Here is a 16,845-nt window from a genome sequence, read left to right as displayed (position 1 = left end):
GAAAAGAAAAAGAAAAACATAAATGTATGACAGGCCCCGTCTTACTTTCACAAGACGGAAGGTTTAACTCGTTGGAAGCCGGACATGTTGCTCTGGAGTCTCCGGTAAGGTTGAAACCAACAGCACAGCTAAACTCGCACGATGAGTTGTAAGTGATGATAGAACCTGTGTTACAGCTTTCGTCCACACTCTTAAGTTGTGGTGGGAGTTGAGGCACGGTGCAGTTCACAACTAAAAATTAAAATAAATACCTTGATGTTAGGCTTACACTCTAGAGGTATTCACTTTTCACTTGAAACGAAACAACACATTGTCTATATTGTAGCAATAAACAAACTTTCAAGTACGTCATTATGTTGTTCCTTTGTTCTCCTCTGAAAAAAATAACAACAAAAATACAACACAAAAACAAACACATTCAACAGAGCAAAAGAGATAAAAATTCAAAGAAACGACAAGAAGACAAATGTATACCAGGTCCCGCCTTACTTTCACAAGACGGGAAGTTTAACTCGCCGGAAGCCAGACACGTTATTCTGGAGTCTCCGGTAAGGTTGAAACCAACAGTACAGTTAAACTCGCACGATGAGTTGTAAGTGATGATAGAACCTGTGTTACAGCTTTCGTCCACACTCTCAAGACGTGAGGGGAGTTGAGGCACGGTGCAATTCACAACTACAAATTAAAACAAATATTGCACTCATGTAAGGCTTAGGCCTATCGCTGTAACTAATCACTTATTCATTCAAAACGAAAACAACACATTCTCTATGATGTAGCAATGTACAACCTTTCAAGTACAATGTATGTCATTCTGTTGTTCCTCTGTTCTTCTCTTAATAAACAACAACAACAACAACAAAATACAAAAACAAGAACAGAAAAACACAACATAACAAAACAGATGAAAAGAAAACGAAATGACAAGAAGACAAATGCACAAAGGGCCCGCCTTACTTTCACAAAACGGAAGGTTTAACTCGCCGGACGCCGGACACGTTACTCTGGAGTCTCCGATAAGGTTGAAACCAACAGCACAGCTAAACTCGCACGATGAGTTGTAAGTGATGATAGAACCTGTGTTACAACTTTCGTCCACACTCTCAAGTTGTGATGGGAGTTGAGGCACAGTGCAGTTCACAACTACAAATTAAAACAAATATTGCACTTATGCATGGACCTACTGCACATGGACTATGAACGGAGGTCTTTCTTTGATCCCATCATCACCACCTATGAACGGAGGTCTTTCTTTGATCCCATCATCACCACCGCCAGCTGATTATGTTCATCTCAATGAGTACATCCAGGTGTCTTTACAATAACGATTGTGTGATAATGTATCGTCACTAACAAAAGAATCGTTTCCCTCATTTCAGTCTTGTTTCACTGATGTGCCTTTTTGAGACGGAAATGTCTTTGAATAAATACACTGTAGATGAGGAGCAGCAAAACCTGAGAACATGACAAATTTCGTGTCATGAAAGATGGGTAATTGCTGATTCGCACATTTTCGCACACGCACAAGACATTGCCTAATGGTAAGATATACCTGTTCTCTACGATTACCATCCATTCTTGCTCTGGAATAAGCTGCGGAAAGTGAAATATTGAGATCACAAATGACAATCATTCTGCCAATATGTTAGCTTTCTTTTAAAAACTGCCCGCTTCTCCCTAGCGAAATTGTATGAGGCATGATTTCCTAACATACACCACAACTGCACATTCACTTTACTGGATTTTTGTGAGTTATTTTCTTCTGTGCAGCATATAGTTTAAGATTTCTCGAATCTCCGTCTTGTTCTTCTCCCAGCTTGCTGGCGGTGACGATGATGGGATCAAAGCAGTGAAGCATGTTAAAAATGTCTTTGTGGCGCTTTGGAGATGTACAGGTGCATGATTTAATTAACGATACGATGAATGACCTTGTAAATTAAGTCCATGACTTATGAGAGGCTTAGGCCTATCGCTGTAACTAATCACTTATTCACTCAAAACGGAAACACATTGTCTATGATGTAGCAATATACAACCTTTCAAGTTATATATCATTCTGTTGTTCCTCTGTTTCCCTCTAAAACAAAAAAAAAAATAGAAATGAAAAACACACAAACACAACAGAACAAAAGAGATGAAAAGAAAAAGAAACGACAAGAAGACAAATGTATACAACAAGTCCCGCCTTACTTTCACAAGACGGAAGGTTTAACTCGCCGGAAGCCGGACATGTTACTCTTGAGTCTCCGGTAAGGTTGAAACCAACAGCACAGCTAAACTCGCACGATGAGTTGTAAGTGATGATAGAACCTGTGTTACAGCTTTCGTCCTCACCCTCAATTTGTGGTTGGAGTTTAGGCACGGTGCAGTTCACAACTACGAATTAAGACAAAATGTACTACTGTCAGACTTATCACTACAGCTTATCACATATCACTCGAAACAAACAACATACATATTGTCTAGAATGTAGGAATAATCAACCTTTCAAGTACACAATGTATAGCATCCTGTTGTTCCTCTGTTCCCTTCTAAAAAATAAGAAATCAACACACACACACACACACACACACACACACACAACAGAACAAAACAGATGAAAAGAAAAAGATACGACGAAAATACAAATGTATAACAGACCCCGCCTTACTTTCACAAATCGGAAGGTTTAACTCGCCGGAAGCCGGACATGTTACTCTGGAGTCTCCGGTAAGGTTGAAACCAACAGCACAGCTAAACTCGCACGATGAGTTGTAAGTGATGATAGAACCTGTGTTACAGCTTTCGTCCACGCTCTCAAGACGTGAGGAGAGTTTAGGCACGGTGCAGTTCACAACTGCAAATGAAAACAAATGCCTTAATGTTTAGTTTACACTAGAGGTAATCACTTATCACTGGAAACGAAACAACACGTTGTTTTCAATGTGGCAATGAACAAACTTTCAGGTATGTAGGTCTGTTGTTCCCCTGCTCTCCTCTGAAAAAAAAAATGATAACAGCAAAACACATAAACGATAACACAGGAACACAACAGAACAAAATAGATGAAAATACAAAGAAACGACGAAAATACAAATGTATAACAGACCCCGCCTTACTTTCACAAGACGGAAGGTTTAACTCGCCGGAAGCCGGACATGTTACTCTCGAGTCTCCGGTAAGGTTGAAACCAACAGCACAGCTAAACTCGCACGATGAGTTGTAAGTGATGATAGAACCTGTGTTACAGCTTTCGTCCACACTCTCAAGTTGTGGTGGGAGTTGAGGCACGGTGCAATTCACAACTACGAATTAAGAGAAAATGTAATAATGTCAGACTTATCACTGTAGCTTATCACTTACTAGTATTACTCGAAACAAACAGCATAATTGTCTACAATGTGGCAATAAACAAACTTTCATGTATGTCATTCTGTAGTTCCTCTGTTCTCCTCTGAAAACAACAATACCAATAACAACAACAAAAACAAAAAATACAGAAACAAAGACACACAAAAACAAAAGAGCAAAACAGATGGAAATACAAAGAAACGACAAGAAGACAAATGTATACAACACGCCCCGCCTTACTTTCACAAGACGGAAGGCTTAGCTCGCCGGAAGCTGGACATGTTACTCTGGAGTCTCCGGTAAGGTTGAAACCAACAGCACAGCTAAACTCGCACGATGAGTTGTAAGTGATGACAGAACCTGTGTTACAGCTTTCGTCCACACCCTCAAGTTGTGATGGGAGTTGAGGCACGGTGCAGTTCACAACTACGAATTAAGACAAATATTGCACTCATGTGAGGCTTAGGCCTATCGCTGCAACTTATCACTTATTCGCTCCAAAACCGTGTAAACAACAATTTGTCTATTAACGGCAATAAACAAATTTTCAAGTATGTAATTCTGTTGTTCTTCTGTTCCTCTGTAAAAAAAAAAAAAAAAAATACATACATACACAAAAACAGAACAAGACATATAAAAAGGAAAAAACAACAAAAATACAAATGTATGACAGACCCCGCCTTACTTTCACAAAAGGGAAGGTTTAGCTCGCCGGAAGCCGGACATGTTACTCTCGAGTCTCCGGTAAGGTTGAAACCAACAGCACAGCTAAACTCGCACGATGAGTTGTAAGTGATGATAGAACCTGTGTTACAGCTTTCGTCCACACTCTCAAGACGTGAGGGGAGTTTAGGCACGGTGCAGTTCACAACTGCAAATGAAAACAAATGCCTTAATGTTTAGTTTACACTAGAGGTAGTCACTTATCACTCGAAACGAACAACACATTGTTTACAATGTAGCAATGAACAAACTTTCAAGTATGTAAGTCTGTTGTTCCCCTGCTCTCCTGTGAAAAAAAAAAGATAATAACAGCAAAACACATAAACGATAACACACGAACAAAACAGAACAAAACAGATGAAAATACAAAGAAACGACAAGAAGACAAATGTGTAACAGACCCCGCCTTACTTTCACAAGACGGAAGGCTTAGCTCTCCAGAAGCCGGACATGTTACTCTGGAGTCTCCGGTAAGGTTGAAACCAACAGCACAGCTAAACTCGCACGAGGAGTTGTAAGTGATGATAGAACCTGTGTTACAGCTTTCATCCACACTCTCAAGTTGTGATGGGAGTTTAGGCACGGTGCAGTTCACAACTGCAAATGAAAACAGATGCCTTAATGTTTAGTTTACACTAGAGGTAATCACTTATCACTGGAAACGAAACAACACATTGTTTACAATGTGGCAATAAACAAACTTTCAAGTATGTAAGTCTGTTGTTCCTCTGCTCTCCTCTGAAAAAAAAATAATAACAGCAAAACACATAAACGATAACACAGGAACACAACAGAACAAAATAGATGAAAATACAAAGAAACGACAAAAATACAAATGTATAACAGACCCCGCCTTACTTTCACAAGACGGAAGGCTTAGCTCTCCAGAAGCCGGACATGTTACTCTTGAGTCTCCGGTAAGGTTGAAACCAACAGCACAGTTAAACTCGCACGATGAGTTGTAAGTGATGATAGAACCTGTGTTACAGCTTTCGTCCACACCCTCAAGTTGTGATGGGAGTTGAGGCACGGTGCAGTTCACAACTACGAATTAAGACAAATTTGCAATCATATGTGAGGCTGAGGCCTATCGCTGCAACTTATCACTTATTCGCTCCAAACCGTGTAAACAACAATTTGTCTATTAACAGCAATAAACAAATTTTCAAGTATGTAATTCTGTTGTTCTTCTGTTCCTCTGTAAAAACAAACCAAATACATACATACACAAAAACAGAACAAGACATATAAAAAGGGAAAAAAACAACAAAAATACAAATGAATGACAGACCCCGCCTTACTTTCACAAAAGGGAAGGTTTAGCTCGCCGGACGCCGGACACGTTACTCTGGAGTCTCCGGTAAGGATGAAACCAACAGCACAGCTAAACTCGCACGATGAGTTGTAAGTGGTGATAGAACCTGTGCTACAGCTTTCGTCCACACCCTCAAGTTTTGATGGGAGTTGAGGCACGGTGCAATTCACAACTACAAATTAAAACAAATATTGCACTCATGTAAGGCTTAGGCCTATCGCTGTAACTAATCACTTATTCACTCAAAACGGAAACAACACATTCTCTATGATGTAGCAATATACAACCTTTCAAGTATATCATTTTGTTGTTCATCTGTTCCCCTCTAAAACAAAGGTAATAAAAAACACACACACAACAGAACAAAACAGATAAAAAGGAAGAGAAACGACAAGAAGACAAATGCATAACAGGCCCCGCCTTACTTTCACAAAACGGAGGGTTTAGCTCGCCGGACGCCGGACACGTTACTCTGGAGTCTCCGGTAAGGTTGAAGCCAACAGCACAGCTAAACTCGCACGATGAATTGTAAGTGATGATAGAACCTGTGTTACAGCTTTCGTCCACACTCTCAAGTTGTGGTGGGAGTTGAGGCACGGTGCAGTTCACAACTACAAATGAAAACAATTTCATTGATGTTAAAGGAACTGTTTACCATTGGGAGCAGTGATTTCAACAACAACAACAAAAAAATATTACAGATATTACATTTGATGCACATGGTGATTGTGTAGGTCAGTTGTCTTGCAAACATCCTACCACAAGAATGTGCAATCAAGCCTAAAATATAAGGAGATATCACTCTTTTTCTCACTAAACCATAACTGTAGACGGTTTGGTCAAGAAACATTTTTATCATAACTATTGTTCACATTTTGCTTATTTTACAATACTTAGCACTGAATACACTTATCCTAATTTTTACATTGGTTGTTTCTATTCCAAATTCACATTTTAGAACTATTTTAAACACTAAAGCTGGGTTTTCGTTTCATCTGCGAATGGTAAATAATGCCTTTAAGCTTATCACTGTAGCCTGTCACTAATGACCTCGAGAAAAAAACAACAACAACAAACACGAAATGATAATTAACGATGTGAGACAAAACGGCAAAATGGCGCGCAAGGATTTTCTCCCTTTTTTTCAGAGTTGATTACATTTCGCTTGTAAGAAAACTTCAATGTTATTTCCTCTTACTTTCACAGGACGGGAGGGTAAGCACACCAGAAGTCGGACATCTTGGTGAAGCGTCTCCAATAAGATCATAACCAACAGCGCAGACAAAGTCGCAAGTCGAGTTGTAACTGATGATTGCACCAGGACTACAGTTATTATCCGCACTCTCCAGTTGAGTTGGCAGCTCGGGAATGGAGCAATTCACAACTCGAGAATGAAAGATAAAAAGTACAAAACTCGAGCTTTACTTCAGATGCTCAGATGTTCGGACAAAATATCCAGCGGACAGAGTATTCAGTCATCGACATAATGACATTTAACAGCTATCAAAAGCACTCTGAGAGCGCAGACCTTCGCTACCCCGTTCCCACTGCCGATCAGATCAACTCGATCAAGCGAGATCAATCCCGATCACCTATTTTTACCAGACCAATCCCGACCAAATGCTCGATCGTCCTTCAACACGATCCCTTGCCGACCGCTATTCGATCTTTTACGATCCACATCCGACCATTCTCGACATCTCCAGAATCTCTCCTCGACAACCACACAGATCTCTACTCGAACATCCCGATCTACACACAATCAATACACGATCGCTACACGGTCAATACTCGATTTCTACTAGACTTCTTAGACCAGCTCGACATGACTCGATCTGTGTAAGATCTTGCATCGAACGGGTCGGCAGGTTCGTACAGTGATCGAGTGAAAGAAGAATTGGTTACAGTATTCGTTTGGTTATATGAGACAACTCAGTATTTATGCTTGAATACGGCGTGGCCCAAAAGAGTGCCATAAAACTGACTATTAATTGCAAAAGCATGAATGAACGAAAGATTATCTTTAGTATAGGTTTTACCGGCCAATTTCGCACTTTTGTCAGTCCATTTGATAAAAGGTTCATTCAATTTAGCGAAAATCCTCATCACTGCACATTCTTTCATTCAAAATTGCAAGTTGTTCGTTCAATTTAGCATTCCGATCAATGAGATTTGCACACAACGTGTGCCTTTCGAATTCGTAAAACGGGCATTCAAATTGGCACGTGCTCTTCAGTCATTCAAATTCGCCAGCACTGGCGAAAGGGGTATTTCAGTCATTCAATTTCGCGTATGGGCAGTCAAATTCTTATATATATAACATGTTCACTGAAATTAACGTCATGTTATTTCTTTGTTGAAAAGGTGATAACATTTAAACGCGTATTTCTATGTGACTTATTGTTTCTTCCACGCACTGTAAAGCAGTAAAAGTATCGTATTTTTTACCATATCATATAACTCGAGTTTGCTGTTCTGTAACACCCCTTTTCTTTCATACATGACATTTTAGGCCTACATGTACCAATACTCTAGTTTAACTTCATCTTCTTACAGTCATGACGGCACAAGTTAGATACAGACGTATTTCTCAAGGGGACTGAAAAAGAATTATAGGAATATTTGATGATCATAACCTTGACTTCCTACAACTGGCCGACACACGGAATAAAGCGCTCAACGGCGAGACAAGTGGTGGCCATGCACATGTTGCACTATCTTCGGACTTGAAGAGACACTAAGCACATTAAAGAAAAAAAAATGTTGCCAAAATCTCTGAAATGAGTACGAAAATATGAAATGTAATGACGCTTGGAAAATAATAACTATGTTAAGAAAATAAAGAAAGAAGCAAACCATAAGCTTGCGTGCTAAATTGACTGCAAAAGATGTTAAATTGATTGCCAAAAAATGAATTGGAATGAACGAGAGCAGCATGTCCGTGATCACGTGACTATATCATTCTAAACTGAATGAGCGAATAACCAAACGGTGCTTGTTTTACGAATTTCAATTGAAAAAGTGTTAATTAGAATGAGGCTAAAGGTAATTTGAATGCTCCAAAATTAATTTGAATGAAGAGATCATAAAGTTGAACTACCGAACATGTCATCTATGGTATATTTTGCTAAATTGTATGCAGCAATTAGGAATTGGACTGACAAAAGTGCGAAATTGGCCGGGAAAACCTATATAGTTGATAGAAGAACACTTCCTATTTTGAAACCACAATCATCAATTCTCGTGCAGGCGTTTCGATTCTATTCATTTTTCCTGAAAAAAAAAGATGACAAAGACTGATCACTACTGTTTGTGAGCCCAAAAAGGTACAAAAAATGCATTCAATTGTATTCATTCATTTTATCCGTTTTCAGTAGCTATTTTTGACGCATTCGTTATCAGTTTTTACGGCTTCACTATCGCTCAGTCAAGTAGGATATCAGTGCCCAAAGTTACAGATTTTGTAAATCACAAATTTTCATGGAGATCAAAGTGCCTGCACAAAGATTGATTATCATTGTGTCAAATAAAATTTGAGGTGTTCTTTCTATTGAATAATGTAACGATTTCATTCAGTCGCTCATATCTTTTTAAATAAGAGACAGTTTTGTAGCACTCTGTCTGCCGGGACACCATGTATAATATAATAGGTTCGTTCATATGCATTCGATATTTGCAGTGGATGTGAAGAATAGCAAATCTAAGTTTGATGTCTCATAAAAAATAAAAAAAAATAAAAAATGTTACACCGCCACGCTTCGTAAGTGCATTACATATAGGTGGGCTGAAATTAATTTGGTTTAAAATGAAACATAGGCCTATATGCCCATAAATGCACCATTATATAGAGTTGAAAAAAATGACTATTCTACAACCCTAATGAGTCATGTTATCTTTGTCATTATTGTTCTCATTACTAAAGAATGAAAAAGTGAATGAAAAATATGTATGTAGTCATTGATAAAGTATAGGCCCAAGAGTGTGTAAAAGAAAATATATGTATCATTAATTTCTAAATTCATGAAGTGTGCTGAGTATGTGGAACAGAGTACATTATTATGAAAATAAAACAATATAACATTTTACACTAGCAAGATGAAAATCTTGGTTGTTTATTTCTTTGTCAACTCAGCCAATCGATATCAAGGTGGACTTCAAGCAATGTACATACAACTCTCAATAAAAAAAAAAAACCTTATTAAGCGAAGCAAAAGTGTAACATCTCCGTAAATAAAAGTAAAGTAAGTCACTGAGCATTTATGAATCTATGTTACAACTACTGTTCTAACACGTCAGCGTAAGAAATAGATTTTATATCAACGTAACCAACTTCAACTTTGAAACAGACAAGCTAGCAAAAGAATTCAAGAAACATTTCTCAGTTTATAAGTAAAGTAGATAATCTAGAAAATTTCCTTTCACGTTACAGTCATATTGCCAGAATACCGAATTTTTCTCAGTTTCAATTGTGTTTCCTTTCTTTCTTCTGGTATATTTGTCTGGAGAGTCTAATTCTGAGATGTCTGCTGTCTAGGGTCTGTTGTCTTTTCTTTCTTCATGGCCCTTTTCTTTTCTTCAGTGGGCCAGGAGTGGCTGAAGATACTGACGACATTTAACTTTTTAACGTGACCAAGGACTGCATATATTTTTTCTTAATACCTGAACAATAAATGAGTGCTAAGAAAGTACGTCTGCACCTGCTGCAACCACTGTCAAAAAGTGCTCGGTATTTGATCGAGTGCCGGTCGAAGCATGATCGAGTTTAGTCGAGTATCAATCGATAGCAGTCCTGTATCGGTCGTGTAGCGGTCGAGTTATTCATGAAACTGATGAATCCTGGATCGAGATGATCTGAAATCAATCGTGTAGCATTCGAGTATAACTCGAGATGATCGGGAACTGAGCTCGGGGAAAAATCCGTCCCGACCACACTAGATTTCTATACGACCGATTCCCGATCAGCTCGATCTCTTCTCGATCACTACCCGAGCTGTTGGTGTTCGGGCTTCCTACTCGAATATTTTGGACATGTCCAAAATTATCGTGAAGGAAGCAGGAACGATGCCGATCAAGGTAGATCGACCCCGAATACCAATGCCGAGCGAGCCCGACCAGGCTAAAAAAGCTTGATCGGGATTGATCGAGTTGATCTGATCGGCAGTGGGAACGTACCATTACTTTTATTTACGTATATGTTACACTTTTGCTTCGCTTAATAAGGTTTTTTTTTTTTATTGAGAGTTGTATGTACATTGCTTGAAGTCCACCTTGATATCGATTGGCTGAGTTGACAAAAAAATAAACAACCAAGATTTTCATCTTGCTAGTGTAAAATGTTATATTGTTTTATTTTCATAATAATGTACTCTGTTCCACATATTAGCACACTTCATGAATTTAGAAATTAATGATACATAATTCTTTTACACACTCTTGGGCCTATACTTTATCAATGACTACATACATATTTTTCATTCACTTTTTCATTCTTTAGTAATGAGAACAATAATGACAAAGATAACACGACTCATTAGGGTTGTACAATAGTCTTTTTCTTTTTCAACTCTATATAATGGTACATTTATGGGCATATAGGCCTATTTTTCATTTTAAAGGTAGGGAATCCCATTTGCATGCCTGAAATGAAGAGTTGTATGAATACAGTGGTATGTTGAAGAGAGTATCATTTTAGAAACTCCCATAAAGTATTGAAAGTTGAAGGTAACATTTAGTACATTTTTATTGACCGTTAGATTTTGAATTGAATTTTTTTTCGGGGCTCACCGTAAATTCCAGTACATTACTAGGCTACCTTTGGAGACCCATGTACTGCATGTGTGTCCATCATGTATATTTTGTGAAGAAAGTTCATCAAAACTTACAAGCATTTCTATATACATTCTTGTCACACACTCTATATGTTATTACATCAGCTCTTATACTTTTAGATTAGTATGTTTATAGATAAAAAATACAGAAGACTGCAACAAAAAGGCTTAAGTGTGGCTGACACACGGAACTACTGAGTAGTTGAGTTTTGTGCATTATTCAAATTGTAGATAACTGTTGACTTCCAAATTTCTCAGCAGTGGCCTAAATAAGTCCCCTGAGGTTCATATTTGATGTTTTGCTGCATTTTGGGAGGTCTGTAAAAGGTATCCCCTACCTTTAGACCAAATTAATTTCAGCCCACCTATATGTAATGCACTTACGAAGCGTGGCGGTGTAACTTTTTTTTTTTTTTTATGAGACATCAAACTTAGATTTGCTATTCTTCACATCCACTGCAAATATCGAATACATATGAACGAACATATCATATTATACATGGTGTCCCGGCAGACAGAGTGCTACAAAACTGTCTCTTATTTAAAAAGATATGAGCGACTGAATGAAATCGTTACATTATTCAATAGAAAGAACACCTCAAATTTTATTTGACACAATGATAATCAATCTTTGTGCAGGCGCTTTGATCTCCATGAAAATTTGTGATTTACAAAATCTGTAACTTTGGGCACTGATATCCTACTTGACTGAGCGATAGTGAAGCCGTAAAAACTGATAACGAATGCGTCAAAAATAGCTACTGAAAACGGATAAAATGAATGAATACAACTGAATGCATTTTTTGTACCTTTTTGGGCTCACAAACAGTAGTGATCAGTCTTTGTCATCTTTTTTTCAGGAAAAATGAATAGAATCGAAACGCCTGCACGAGAATTGATGATTGTGGTTTCAAAATAGGAAGTGTTCTTCTATCAACTATAGGTTTTCCCGGCCAATTTCGCATTTTTGTCAGTCCAATTCCTAATTGCTGCATTCAATTTAGCAAAATATACCATAGATGACATGTTCGGTAGTTCAATTTTATGATCTCTTCATTCAAATTGATTTTGGAGCATTCAAATTACCTTTAGCCTCATTCTAATTAACACTTTTTCAATTGAAATTCGTAAAACAAGCACCATTTGGTTATTCGCTCATTCAGTTTAGAATGATATAGTCACGTGATCACGGACATGCTGCTCTCGTTCATTCCAATTCATTTTTTGGCAATCAATTTAACATCTTTTGCAGTCAATTTAGCACGCATGCTTATGGTTTGCTTCTTTCTTTATTTTCTTAACATAGTTATTGTTTTCCAAGCGTCATTACATTTCATATTTTCGTACTCATTTCAGAGATTTTGGCAACATTTTTTTTTCTTTAATGTGCTTAGTGTCTCTTCAAGTCCAAGGATAGTGCAATATGTGCATGGCCACAACTTATCTCGCCGTTGAGCGCTTTATTCCGTGTGTCGGCCAGTTGTAGGAAGTCAAGGTTATGATCATCAAATATTCCTATAATTCTTTTTCTGTCCCCTTGAGAAATACGTCTGTATCTAACTTGTGCCGTCATGACTGTAAGAAGATGAAGTTAAACTAGAGTATTGGTACATGTAGGCCTAAAATGTCATGTATGAAAGACAAGGGGCGTTACAGAACAGCAAACTCGAGTTATATGATATGGTCAAAAATACGATACTTTTACTGCTTAACAGTGCGTGGATGAAACAATAAGTCACATAGAAATACGCGTTTAAATGTTATCACCTTTTCAAAAAAGAAATAACATGACGTTAATTTCAATGAACATGTTATATATATAGGAATTTGACTGCCCATACGCGAAATTAAATGACTGAAATACCCCTTTCGCCAGTGCTGGCGAATTTGAATGACTGAAGAGCACGTGCCAATTTGAATGCCCGTTTTACGAATTCGAAAGGCACACGTTATGTGCAAATCTCATTGATCGGAATGCTAAATTGAACGAACAACTTGCAATTTTTGAATGACAGAATGTGCGGTGATGAGGATTTTCGCTAAATTGAATGAACCTTTTATCAAATGGACTGACAAAAGTGCGAAATTGGCCGGTAAAACCTATACTAAAGATAATCTTTCGTTCATTCATGCTTTTGCAATTAATAGTCACTTTTATAGCACTCTTTTGGGCCACGCCGTATTCAAGCATAAATACTGAGTTGTCTCATATGATAACCAAACGAATACTGTAACCAATTCTTCTTTCACTCGATCACTGTACGAACCTGCCGACCCGTTCGATGCAAGATCAACACAGATCGAGTCATGTCGAGCTGGTCTAAGAAGTCTAGTAGAAATCGAGTATTGACCATGTAGCGATCGTGTATTGATTGTGTGTAGATCGGGATGTTTGAGTAGAGATCTGTGTGGTTGTCGAGGAGAGATTCTGGAGATGTCGAGAATGGTCGGATGTGGATCGTAAAAGATCGAATAGCGGTCGGCAAGGGATCGTGTTGAAGGACGATCGAGCATTTGGTCGAGATTGGTCTGGTAAAAATAGGTGATCGGGATTGATCTCGCTTGATCGAGTTGATCTGATCGGCAGTGGACCTATACTTTGCACCGATGATCTTGCTCTTCCATAGAGTTTGACAGTGATTTCCACCATTATGCATGCTGTAAAAAATCGCCCGATTTCCCAATATAGAAGACTTTCTTACGTCATAAACCCTCAGCTGCGCGGCGAGCCTTGCCCTAGCAGAAACTAGAGCACGCACTTTAGTGTGCGAATGAAAACCTCAAAAATGCGCAGCTTGAACTCACAAGTTCATTGACCCTTCCTGCCAAAATATCGAAAATCCTTCATAAAATCCATAAACATTTTTGGATCACTCCCAAAATTATGTTCCTTGTGTCATTCTCAACCTTTCCTGCAAGTTTCATCCGAATCCGTGCACAACTTTTTGAGTTATTTTGCACACAGACAAACAGACAAACGGTAATGAAAACATAACCTCCTCCCTTGGCGGAGGAAACTATAAAATGGAAACATTGCTATGAGGCTCAACTTTATGAAATTCTTCCTTCGAGATGTTTTCTTTACAACTGAATGACAAATTGCCCTACATCGACGTAAATAAGCACTGAATTGATGAGTGTTTCAGTAGCAGCCATGATTAATGAAATCATGGGCGTACATACTCGAGCGAGCAGGATTCGAACCTACGACCTCCTGATCTCCGGACAGGCGTCATCTCCACTAGATTGCTAATTGCTGTAAGGCTGTTCATAATTATGTAATCATCCTTGTCTTAATGCAATCAACGTATCCTATTTACACTGCAACATCAAGTAAATATTCTAGTACGCCTACATTGTATATAACATAGTGCTCAATGATGTGTCATTTCTGGCCGACATTGGACTAATTCATTTTATCACAAGAAATGTGAAATATTTTGCTCCTTACTTTCACAAGAGGGTAGTGTCAACTCGCCAGTTGCCGAACATGCTACGCTTGAGTTTCCATTGAGATTGTAACCAAGGGCACAGCTAAACTCGCATATTGAAGGGTAACTGATGTAGAAACCAGAGTTGCACAGTTCATCCACACTCTTAAGGTAAGGTGGCAGGTCGGGTATGGTACAATTTACAGCTACAGGGGAAAAATATATTGGATGATAGATACATGTAATATATATGTGATAAAAACCTAAAATGACATGAAAACGCTGATCATCAGAGTTCATAATCGTTATCAGAGTTCGATGCTCGCTCTTGCCCGGGACAAGGAACATTTCATATCGGGCGAGCAAAACTATAAAATATGGTGAAATCTACCAACCCAATTGGAAATGTAAGAACATGAAAAATGCGAAATCTAATTTGCAAAGAAAATTATTTGAAGCCCTGATTATAGTAGGAAAATCTATGTATATGTGTGTTTATGATTAAAGCATATGTGCGTGAATATTATACATGCATAATGTATGTACCTACATATCATTATACAGTCATGTAGTTAAATAAGCTAGATGTAAAGGGGTTTTTGGTCACTGTAGCAAACTTCGATTGAAAGTCACAGCTTCACAGTGACAGCCATGTCATTCCTTACCTACATAGGTTTAGAAATCTTGGACCCCACGGAAGAACAGATTCATCAATGGGTCTGAAATGAGCAATCCATTACATATCATCATCATTGCCAATTTGTTTTCATTGTGTTTTGATACTTCAACCTTGATTCATGTCATGTTCAACACGGTTTATTTTGTGTAATGACTTTACTGTTTCGGAAATTAAAACAAACAAACAAACCAACCTTCGCAATCAAATTAAAACAAATTAAAACAAACAACAAACAAACCTTCGCAATCAGAGCCAATCTCGACGTAACCAGGGCAACATGCGTTAACTGTTGTTGTCACATTAAGTTCCAAGATGACAGGTTTGTTGAAATACATCATGCTGTGGGAAATAATATGCGTCGGTCCAAGTGAAAGAGATGATTTATTTTCAAAAGGCAATTTTAATATAGATTTGTAAATACATCTTCACATAAATGGTCTTTGCATTTAGATGTACATAATAAACATATCTATATCTATTGATGTATTTATTTAAAGTCCTTAATTGTTACATGTTTAATGTGTACAGTTTGACGAAAACATCCTACTTCCTTGTGTACAAAGTATATATAAATTACACCTTAGTAAATACTAACCCATATTATTTTGTATATAAATGTATAAAGTATATATTATGTATTATATATGTTTATATACATATATATATGTGTGTATATATACATATATATATATATATATATATATATATATATAAATCTTTCGAATTACTTACCCAGCCTTAGATTTAACAACAGACCTAAATGTCGATTGATAAATGCCTATATTGCTGTGTTAATTTTTTGAATTCAACAAAGGGTACTTGGAAGTCCTTACAAATAAAATTAATACATGAAAGGTAAGAAAAGAATAATGAGAGAAAGACAGAGAGAGAGAGAGAGAGAGAGAGAGAGATTGCAATTAGACCTGTTGGAAAATACTGATCAATCCTTTTTGTATATAATATATATCAATTTGAAAATCTTAAAAGGCTTCCGTGGCGGTAGAACGTTGGTTGGTAGAAGCCTTTAACGGTGCCCACGTATTCATTCTTGGGTATGTATGTAGTCCTGAAAAGGGCCTACCCACTCTCGACTCCCCAAGCATTTTCTTGCCGTTTTCAAGAGAAACGTCAGGAGTGGGTAGGCCCTATACCCAAGAAAGAGTATATAAATTTATCGAATTATCTATCCAGCCTTAAATTTAACAATAACGTTTTACTTGAAAAAAAAAATCGATATATGAATGTATTGCTGTGTTAGTTTTGAAATTCAACAAGACGTACAAGTACTTACAAATAGAATTAATACATGAAAGATACAGAAAGAATAATGAGATATGATCACATAGAGAGATGATGGAGAAGTGAAAGAGAGGTAGAAAGAAAAAAGGAAACAGAGAAAATGGAAGAAAATATATAGTGAAAAATTAAAGAGAGAGAAAGAGAGAAATTACGGACAGGTAGAGAGAGAGAGAAGTTTAGAGGAGCAAAATTTAGAAGTAATAGTAGTAATAGTTTATTGAAAATTCATTTGCAGCCATG

The 16,845-nt window shown here is 37.6% G+C and overlaps 1 protein-coding gene across 1 annotated transcript in view; it reads right to left on the bottom strand.

Moving 5' to 3' along the window:
• The window catches only part of LOC140236441 (sushi, von Willebrand factor type A, EGF and pentraxin domain-containing protein 1-like), a 32,042-nt gene extending 16,401 nt beyond the window's left edge, over nucleotides 1–15,641 (bottom strand). Inside the window, exons 1-13 of the mRNA XM_072316365.1 lie at nucleotides 15,545–15,641; nucleotides 14,648–14,833; nucleotides 6,567–6,752; nucleotides 5,794–5,979; nucleotides 5,355–5,540; nucleotides 4,912–5,097; nucleotides 4,465–4,650; nucleotides 3,571–3,756; nucleotides 3,099–3,284; nucleotides 2,651–2,836; nucleotides 958–1,143; nucleotides 490–675; nucleotides 46–231 (exon numbers count right to left, since the gene is read on the bottom strand). Of these exons, the coding sequence (XP_072172466.1) occupies nucleotides 46–231; nucleotides 490–675; nucleotides 958–1,143; nucleotides 2,651–2,836; nucleotides 3,099–3,284; nucleotides 3,571–3,756; nucleotides 4,465–4,650; nucleotides 4,912–5,097; nucleotides 5,355–5,540; nucleotides 5,794–5,979; nucleotides 6,567–6,752; nucleotides 14,648–14,833; nucleotides 15,545–15,641 (2,329 nt within the window). The remainder of the gene's footprint in view (nucleotides 1–45; nucleotides 232–489; nucleotides 676–957; nucleotides 1,144–2,650; nucleotides 2,837–3,098; nucleotides 3,285–3,570; nucleotides 3,757–4,464; nucleotides 4,651–4,911; nucleotides 5,098–5,354; nucleotides 5,541–5,793; nucleotides 5,980–6,566; nucleotides 6,753–14,647; nucleotides 14,834–15,544) is intronic.
• Between the last annotated feature and the right edge of the window lie 1,204 nt (nucleotides 15,642–16,845).

Source organism: Diadema setosum, chromosome 13 (genome assembly GCF_964275005.1).
Source record: "Diadema setosum chromosome 13, eeDiaSeto1, whole genome shotgun sequence".
In the NCBI taxonomy this organism is placed as follows: Eukaryota; Metazoa; Echinodermata; class Echinoidea; order Diadematoida; family Diadematidae; genus Diadema; species Diadema setosum.
This window is presented reverse-complemented; position numbering and strand designations above follow the sequence as displayed.